Below are 10507 nucleotides of genomic sequence, written 5' to 3'. Positions count from 1 at the left end.
TCGAAGCTCAATTGGTTTTTGATGCTTGAGTTTATGACTTCTCTCTCCGACCTTCATCCTCGGTCTCATTGACACCTTCCACCAAACTATCCCTTCACTCTCTCCTCAATATTTTGCTTTTTTCTCTCTCTAAATCACCCAAAACAACTGAAACGAAAACAAAAATCAGCCATACTTTCCGATCCACAACCTCATTCATTCATTCAATGAAAGGTCCCATCCCTACAGTCTCCACCATTCATGCAGACCCACCATCTTCCCCACGCTATCCACCACCTGTATCAACTCCTACCTCAGGAGCCCAACGCCGCATCGGAATAGCCGTTGATCTTAGCGACGAGAGTGCCTTTGCCGTTCAATGGGCTGTTAAGAACTATGTCCGTCGAGGTGACTCCGTCATCCTCCTTCACGTTCGCCCCACATCCGTCCTCTACGGTGCTGATTGGGGGCATGCAACAGACGCCACATCACACTCGGTAGAATCACAGAAGAAACTGGAAGACGATTACGATAAATTCACCAACACCAAAACCACCAACCTGTCTCAGCCACTGGTGGAGGCTCATGTTCCGTTCAAGATTCATATTGTGAAGGATCATGATTTGAAAGAGAGGCTTTGTTTGGAGGTAGAGAGGCTGGGGTTGAGCGCCATGATCATGGGGAGTAGAGGATTTGGGGCTGTGAAACGGACGGCGAAGGGGCGGCTTGGAAGTGTTAGTGATTATTGTGTACGCCATTGTGTTTGCCCTGTTGTGGTGGTAAGGTATTCTGATGAAAAAGACGATGGTGGTGAAGGTGGCGGTGGTGCAACCAAGGACGATGCAGAATTTCACGACGCCAAAGATCATCATAACGGTAACTGATTATCTAGAATCTAGGGTAGGATGATTGCAATTCACGAGCTAAGTTAAGGTATGGATTTCCATTACATATTCTTCATAAGTTGATTATAGTGAAGGGAAATGATCTGTGGTTACTCCTTGATTGGAGTGAAGATTTGCAGAAAAGAAAAAAGAATTGGAATATATCTTTGTTTTGGAAAAACTATGATCGATCAAACAAAACCACATCAATGAACCCAATATATTCACTACCAAACAGGGGACCTTTTCCCGCAGCCTTATCCGCCGGAAATGCATATTATCGGCGGATATCACTGTCGGAAAAGTTGGCGCCGGTGATTAGTTTACCGTCCACAAAAAAATGCGCCGAAAATACTCATTATTCTAGTTGTGATTAAAAAGGCGATTATACACGAATTCTTCCTCTATCTCAACCGATAGGATGGCGGTTTTCTTAAGAGCATCTCCATAAACCTATTTGCATGTTCATGAATCATGATTCTACTAAATCAAATTTCTCTCTCTAACTAACGTATTTGTCTGTTCTGCTTATTTTATTAACCTTCTATTCTCAATCAATGTCCTAAGAGGCTCGCCGATAGTCGTCGTGGCATGTTAGACCTCAAAACTCGTCTATGACATCACGTTAACAGGGTCGTGTCGGATGATGTACCAATGTGAGATTTCGAATAGGCTTCTAATTTTTTTTGGTCCCGCAATCTTTTTTTGGACCCAATTATATATGTTGTTAATCTCTAATTATATATGTATTTTAACCATTAGCTCATGTTAATATTTTAGCAAATTATCCCAGTTCCCCAATTCCTTCCATCTTCTAACAGAATTGTCTATTTCTGGTTACGATTGCAAATATGCAATCCTTATCCTTCGGTCTCTAATTTAAAGATTGATCTCTCTTATTGGCTAGTCCCCTTCATCTATCATGTTTTCGTGATGACTAATTTTATAATTAAAGCACCGAACATGATCTTATTTAATAATCTTTCACTTTCTTTTTATATGTTTCTCTCTTCTTGTTCGACGAGCAGTCTCACCTCCAATTTCCTTGACTTTGTTTATCGTGATACTAATCGCTATTGTTCGGAGCCTTATAACCCTTTGAAAACACGCACAAAATATAGTTTAGGAGAATTTAGCCTAGGAACGAGCTAGGGTTTCTTGATAACTTGAGATGAATAGTTAGTAAACTCTTATATGCTAATATTTCAAAGTTTCAATTTTATGACATATCGGGTAAGACTAGGAAAAGTTGATTATGAAGAATTAATCCAATTTTACTGTTTTCAACAATGTTAGAGGAATGATTCTATTTAAATGATTATTTTTGTTAAGATAACTTTATTGTTTTAATTTGTAAGACTTTTAATATAATATATGGTGTAAATTTTTATATTTTGTTTATTTATTTCATATCCACTCAATCATAGTTTTGATATTACTGTAACTAGGGTTGTAAATGAACCGAACATTTCACGACCGTTCGTAAATCGTTCGGTGGGAAGGTCGTTTATGTTTGTTTATTTTATAAACGAACAAACATGAATACATTTTCGTATATGAATAACTTTCGACTTACTTCCTTACTGTGTAATAGAACCCGAGGGTATATCACCTCCGTCCATGTTCGTTCGGTTCCTTTTCAACCTCTTGTGTAACAGGGCTTCCATAAAATTTGGAACGGCCTTGCACGTGAAGTTTGTTTGCACACCATGGTTCGACTCGTATTGTCTGTAATGTGTTATTTGATTAATATTTTTTTTACCTTTTACTATCTTAATTTTGTGTTTTTAGTATATACCTTAATTTGAATTGGTCAATATCATCGACTCAAAAAGTAATAGAAGAAAATCAGTGTGTAAATTACTATAAAAATTGTATATAGGATGTGCACAGATTTGATGTCATAAGTCACGTTTTGAAAAACATATTGGCCTCTTCATGGCCCCTAAGGTTTGGGTGGGGCTACACATTTTTGGTTGTCTTTGTCTTGGTGAAAACATTTAAACAACTCAACTCAATGTTCTAAAAGGTTTGTCATGCAGGTTGGGTTGGTTTAAAAATATCAACTCAAACAAAAGTACAACCCCAACCCAACTCATAATCATATAAATCCATGGTATAGAAAGACATCGGGACCATTCGAGCAATTATAATATTTTTCCAGTTATCGTGGGTTTGTCATATTATTTTGGTCTTTTTTCCAGCTGTTCTATCTAATATACATATATATATATATATATATATATATATATATACTACATGCATACATACATCCACTACATATATACACACACACACACATTATACATCATTACATACATATTTACAACATAGATACAGACCACTGTTAGAAACTGGGTTTTCACCGACTCATCAAGACAATTAAGGGCCACTGAAACCCATGAAGGCTAATGCAATACATTTAATTAGTTGTCACTTAAGTTTATGAAGGCTCAATCAAGTTCGTTGACTTAGGACTAAAGCATATGATGTTTTTGCCACCTCAATGCCAATAAAATATTTCAAAGAACCAAGGTCCTTGATGCTAAATTCCTCATCAAGATGTTTCTTGGTTTGTTGGATTTTCAAAGAATTATTTCCGACTAAAAGAACATCATCAACATAAATAAGCGCATCAACAAACAAACCCTTTTCTTTGTGTGTGAACCTTGGACTTCTTGAATTTCTTGGTCAATGAGAGAAGATGTGAACTTTTGGTACCAATTGCGTGACGCTTGTTTCAAACCATAAAGGGATTTTCGAAGTCGACAAACTCGAGTCTTCCCTTCTTTGGAAAAACCTTGAGGAATCTTCATATACACTTCTTCATTTAAATCTCCATGTAGAAATGCATTATTCACATCAAGTTGGTGAATAATCCAATCCTTCTTAGCTGCAACCGTTAGAACTGTTCTAATGGTGACCAACTTGGCAACCAGAGCAAACGTGTCATGAAAGTCCACGCCTTCCAATTATGTAAATCTTTTAGCAACGAGCCGTGCTTTGAAGCTCTCAACTTCTCCATTTGTAGACCCATTTTGAATCTATGGCTCTCTTTTCCTTTGATAAGTCTTCAAGAGTCCACATTCTATTCTTTTCAAGGGCCTGAATTTCACGTTTCATGGCTTCTTTCCAGGGCTCATCTCGCGCTGCTTGTTTGAAATACTTTGGCTCATCATTTGAAGTGATAGCCGATAAGAAAGCTTTGTGAGCGTCAGAAAATTTTCCATAAGAAATAAAATTTGCAATAGGTTGTACCGTAGATGAAGCTTGATCGGTTATGGGTTGCGTGTGGTCGACCAATGGGGGAAGCTTGACTATGTAGTCATGAAACCGTTTTAGTTGTGATTTAGCCCTTTTGCTTCTGTTCTCTGTTTGCTCATCAACATTGTGACCATCATTATTTTGATCCATAAAATCTCGGTCAACACTCTGTGGTCGACCCTCTTCTCCATGGATGAAGTTTTCATTATCCACCAACAAGTCTGTGACATCATCCTCGACCTCTAGGTCCATCTCGCTAGCATTGGGCTCGTTTCAGTTGTCAATGGGCTCACTAGGTTGATCCATAGGCTGTGTTTCCTCTATGGTCCTAGTTGGATACTGCAAAATTTCAGTGCCCTCATCCCTTTCATCGAACTTGGAAATTTTTTGAAAGGAAAAGAGTTTTCCTAAACGACAACGTCTCTACTAACAATAATTTTTCCATGTTTGATATCGTATACCTTGTAGCCCTTGGTCCCTTGTGGATAATCCAGAAATATTCCCGGACTCTCCCTCTCTTCGAACTTGTTTCCTTTGGTATTATTATTTTTAAAGTAGGTAAGACAACTGAAAACTCTCATGTGATTATATTCAGTTTTTTGATTGAAAACCAACTCGTAGGGAGTCTTGCTTTATATAACTTTGGAGAGACAATTGATTATATAGGTTGCTGTCAAAATACATTCTCCCCAAAATCTTTTGAGAAGGTTTGCCTCAAATCTCAAGGCACGAGCTATTTCAAGAATGTGCCTATGTTTCCTCTCGACGACTCCATTTTGTTGGGTTGTGTGTGGGCAGGTGGTTTCCCTTAAGATTCCTTGTTGGTGATAAAATTCCATCGTAGAATTGAATGTGAATTCACCCCATTATCACATCTAACTCTTTTAATAACTTTTCTAAATTGAACCTCCACCATTTTGCAAAAATTGATTAGACATGTATTAACATCGTTTTTATGCTTAATAAGAAAAACCCACATCGATTTGCTAAAGTCATCAACTATTGTGAGGAAATAATTTGCCCGTGTGTATGATGGAATACGATAACCACCCCATAAGTGACAATGGATGAATTTAAAACAATCATTGGTTTTAATTGAACTAACAAGAAAAGGTGTTCTGGTAAGTTTTGCCTTTGCACAAGAATCACAAATATTATTTTTATGATCAAAAGAAATATTCTTAAGGGGTTCAACTCCAAAAAGCTTCTCCTTTGAGGCATGCCCAAGTCTCTTGTGCCATGTGTCAACCGTTGTCATCAATGCCCTCCTGTTTCCATCCACCATCCCTATTTGGTACAACCATCCTTTGCATCTACCCGCACCAATCAAGTCCCTCATACGCAACCCCTGCATAACACAAAAGTCGGGAAAGAATGTTATATCACATTGAAGATCTTTACTCAATCGGCTAACAGAAAGGATATTGCAATTGAAATTTGGAACATGGAGAACCCCATTTAACTTTACTCCTCCAGGAAAGGTGTAATCGCCTTTTTCCTCGACAGGAATAGCTTCACCATTTGGTATAATAACTGGAGCCTCATAAGGAGCCTTCTCCTGTTTTCAAGGAGATCAGATCAATGTGTTATATGTTCGGTGCAACCCGAATCAACAAACGATTCTTCGTTACCATTTTATCTACCTGCCATATTTTCCATTGATGTTTCCTTTTCCTTCGAGTTGTCGTTAGTTCCTGCGAAGTGGTTGGCAAACATTTGGTATTGTTCGTCAGTTAATCCGGGTATTGGACTAGACCCAATCTCTACGTAAGCGGCTTTTGGTTTTGGCTTTTCAACATTAGATTTTCCCTGCCACCAATTTGGGTACCCAACAAGCTTGAAGCACCTTCTTTTTTGTGACCGTCTCTCCCACAAAAGGTGCAGCGATCTTCATTTCTTTATTTTCCCGATTTTGTAGGGACTTTGTCTCTACTTTGGGCTGATGCTACACCACGTTTCGTAAAGGCTTTGAACGCAGCTATTACAATCGCCTGCCCCTTGTCGATGGAGATTGTTCTTTGCCTCTCATCCTCCGCTACCAAGTGATAAGCATTCCTTTGGTAGGGATTGGTTTTGTTGCCAAAATCTGGGTTCTGATTACGTTGTATTCGGAGTCTAGTCTCATAAGAAATTCATATACTCTTCCTTTTCTTGGTGCTCAAGAAACTTCTTGCTTAGGCCACCTGAACAACTAGGAATAGGTTGGACAGATTGTATTGCATCCCATAATGAACGCAATTTGGTGTAGTATGTTGACACCGATGTTCCACCCTGTCGGGTAACTCCGATCTGATGCCTTTATTCAGATGCTCTAGGAGCACTTTCCTTCCAAATCTTTCAAGAAGGTCCGTCCAGATTTTAGCCGCGGTGCCTGCGTATTTGACACTCACGAATTTTCTTCTCCATTGTTGTGGTGATCCATCCCTTTATCATTGCATCACATCGCATCCATAACATGTAATCTTTTGATGTTTTCTCTAGTTTCTTGAGGGTGCCATCAACGAACCAAATTTTGTTTTTGGCAAACAAAAAGTTCGTTATCTCCTACGACCAATCTTCATAATTGTTGTCGGTAAGCACATCGTTGACGTGAAGTTGTTTAGGATAATCCGATGGGTGGAGGTAGTATGGTGAGTTGTTGTCGATGGATCCACCGAAACTGCCTCCGGTCTTGTCATTGTCATCACCTCCAGCCATCTTGATTGAAGGAAGAAAGTGATCAGAGTATTAGGGTTTGAACCTGCTCTGATACCATCTAGAAATCGATGATATCAGAGATTTCGTTAATCAATCTCTCTTTATTTTGAAAAGTTAATTACAATTGAAAGTAAACCAAACATAAATAAGGGAACCACCGACTAAAAAGGGGAGGAAAAAGAAAAAGATAAGGACTAAAAATAAAACAAAAACCTATAACATCTAAGTCATATTAGCATACTGCACATATAAAGATCCCAAAAACGTTGCAGACATGTTAGAACATATATTTTTTGTGTTGGGTTAGGGATCTCAAGCACAACGGAAAATAAAACCGTAACCCTCCAAGGACCCATACGAACCGGAATAAATCGGGTGTTTCGAAATTATACCTCACAGTTAGCGAAACTTTGAATCACAACAACAAACAAAGCTTGATGCCTCCACGGTATCCACGCGAACAATCCGAATCCTTTGYCTTCTCGTGATGCTAGTCACGGTTTCAAAACTTAGAAAGAAAAGGGGGCATATTATTGTAGGTGGTTTTAAAGAGAGAAAATTGCAAGACCAAAAACTCACTAGCATAAAAAATGTCATACACTTTATATGGACATGGGATGTATGGCCTAGCCATCACCATACCTCCAACCCATGCCTCCTCCATGCTTGAGTGTAAGACTTTCATACACCATCACTCTCTTACAAAGTCATCCCTAGTCATCTTTATTTATGTCCAACATAAATAATATATGATTTTATTTAATCAGATTAAATAGATACAAATCAGATATGATAATTAAACATTTTAATTATTGAAACTCCTTATTCGAATATGTTTAAAGCGTGTGACCCAATGGATTCTCGACATGTTGGTAATAAATATAAATCTCATATTTATAGTTATAAACGATGAGCGGTATCTAGCAATACATCACCGTTACTCAAATGACGAGAATTGGTGATACAACAAATTATCAGTTTGTAGTCAATTTTAGTTTTACATATTTAATTCTTTTGTCCTTGATGTCCAGATTGAACACGAGACATTGAATGTGTCATTCTCGTTATGYCCAATCTCTAGTTTCTTGATTCTCTAACATACTAACAAAAAATAGATAATGATATCTCATATCAATTATCTAAGCATGCATGCATTTCTTTAGTATATATATATATATATATATATATTTATCAAGGGGCCCAGAGACATCACTCCCATCATAAAGGAGGGACAAATCCTATCTCGATACATGCTAATTCTATCATGTGATATGCAACATACCCAACTATCATTCTCACCCAGTTACAGAATGATTAGAATAAATGTCAAAATACATTATTCACACATAACAAACTCCATGTTCTCAAGTCAAAGAATTACATGTACATTGACCATATAAGAAACACTTATGACACTCACATGACATCCAATGAAGTGTTCTCATAACGAGTCACGTCCGATACACAAAGTCTCCATTTTGTACCCATATGCAGATTCGATATCTCTATATGAATCCCTACATATGCTAGTCATTATMATATTAYTTCAACMTTAAACCCGAAATAATATTTAACTAGGGACATTTAGAATAYATTATTCTAAGGTTATTTATTATGAATAATTAAAACACATAATATAATATAGACATAATAAAATGGCAATGCCTTTATATTTATTAATTTCATGAAACAAAACTCAAAGTTACAATCATCATATGATTGGTTTTTGTGCATTCACTAACATTTTGATCTACCTTGGCATATCCAGATTATATATGCATAAAAAAACGCAACCCAAAATTCCGGTCTACCTTTTTAAAGGGTTTGACCCAAAAAAATCTGAAAACATCTTTAATCTTGACACTGTAAACTCCAAACATGTACACAACATTGGGCTCTTGAAGTGTGTCGTTGGCACATCCTATGTTCCAATATCAACAAGTATTAAGTTTGAGGGGTTATGAATTCTCTTTCTCGGTTAAAAGTGATTTGTTCTCTTTAGGTTTCTTTCATGAACTTGCACCCTGCTTTTTGTGTGAATGAAAGATGTTTGTTTAATTTTTCTAAGGGAAAAAAAGTCTTGATATAACTTTATTGATCATCTCACGAAATTTCATAAAAGCATCAACTAAGTAGCTTTTTAGTTGATTTTCCATTAAAACTTCACATTTATATGTGTGTGAAGTTTTACTTGGTGCAAAAATAATAATAAAAACAAGCCCAAAAATCTAGTAAAATTTTCTATATTTGAATAATTATTTACAATTAGTTAGTCACGATAAACTTCTTAGTAAAATACCATAACATATACTTTATAACTTTACACATCATCATACGCATAAAATTTTGAGTGATTTTAATGTTATCGATTATCTGATGTAATTGTAATTTACACGAGACTGAAGGATTTAGGTTAAGTCATACTCCAGGTTAATTTAGAAGATGCGGAGAACAAGCTCGTATTAGCAAATTTAATCTCAAAATTAAACGGTCATGCACGGAGTTTGCATGCACCCCTTGCAGGATCTACAGGCATCGAGATTGGAGCACTGATTTGACGTGTCTTTTGCGATATTGATCGGTACGTGTTGAGCAAAACATAGAATCAAAACATAATAATTATATTTTTATGTAATCTACCTTTTTTTCCTAAATATTACATTTGACATAAAGTATTTAAATATTCATAGAGATTGAGTGGAGAATAGCATGCGGGTCCTTTGCCATAATTAATACACAATTATTGTGTAGCCTTTGTTTCCTTGAAACTTCCTTCTCCAAACATCCAAGGTTACATTTATTGTCTAGCCTTTGTTTTTACACGTGATCAAAAAGAAATAATAAAAAAAAAAAAAAAACAAAAAAACAAAAAAACAAATACATTATTTATGTGTTTACACTGTGTTTTATGTTTTGGAGTCAAACGAACGATTTATTGGGTATTTCGTGGATTCCTTCCTTCTTCGTTCAGTCAAGCGAAAATGAAAGAATTCAATGAAATCAAAATAAGTATGAAAATTTTAAGATAGTTAAATGTGTAGTTATGATTATTATGAATTACTACGGGTTTATGTAACGTTACAAAAATTGAAGTCTCCTAATATGTAGATTAGGGTTGTAAACGAACTGAACGAACACGAATAGAGGCTTGTTCATGTTCGTTCGTTTAACTTAACCGAACAAATGAACGAACGCGAACGATAAACAAACGAAAATATGTGTTCGTGGTCGTTCGTTTAGAAATTAGGTGTGTTCGTGTCCGTTTATGTTCGTTTGTTAACATGCTAAACGAACGTAAATGAATAAACATAAACGAACGAGCTAAACGAACATAAACGAACGGGCTAAACGAACATAAATAAATATTATTTGAATTCAAAGTAAATAAATAARAGATTATATATTAAATTTAATATATAAACGAACGTAAACGAACGGTAAATGAACGAACGAGACTGTTGTTCATGTTCGTTCGTTTAACTAAAAAAAAAATTGTTCATGTTCATTCATTTATTAAATAAAAGAACATAAACGAACATCCCGCCAAACGGTTCACGAACGGTTCGTTGAATGTTCGGTTCGTTTACAGCCCTAATGTAGACTGTTATATATATGATTTGAGATGCAATCATTTGTTAAAAATTCATTTGAGCCGTTCATTTTTTATAAACGGTTATGGTCAA

General features: G+C 36.3%; 1 protein-coding gene across 1 annotated transcript; it reads left to right on the top strand.

The window, feature by feature from the left end:
* Nucleotides 1-206: 206 nt before the first annotated feature.
* On the top strand, nt 207-863 carry LOC112523893 (universal stress protein PHOS34-like). The gene has a single exon (XM_025133565.1). It carries the CDS (start codon nt 207-209, stop codon nt 861-863), a length of 657 nt encoding a protein of 218 aa, XP_024989333.1.
* Nucleotides 864-10507: the final 9644 nt, after the last annotated feature.

The sequence above is a fragment of the Cynara cardunculus genome (assembly GCF_001531365.2).
Source record: "Cynara cardunculus var. scolymus isolate 2C chromosome LG 12, CcrdV1, whole genome shotgun sequence".
In the NCBI taxonomy this organism is placed as follows: Eukaryota; Viridiplantae; Streptophyta; class Magnoliopsida; order Asterales; family Asteraceae; genus Cynara; species Cynara cardunculus.
The sequence above is the reverse complement of the archived record's forward strand: the minus strand, read 5'-3'. Positions and strand labels throughout refer to the sequence as shown.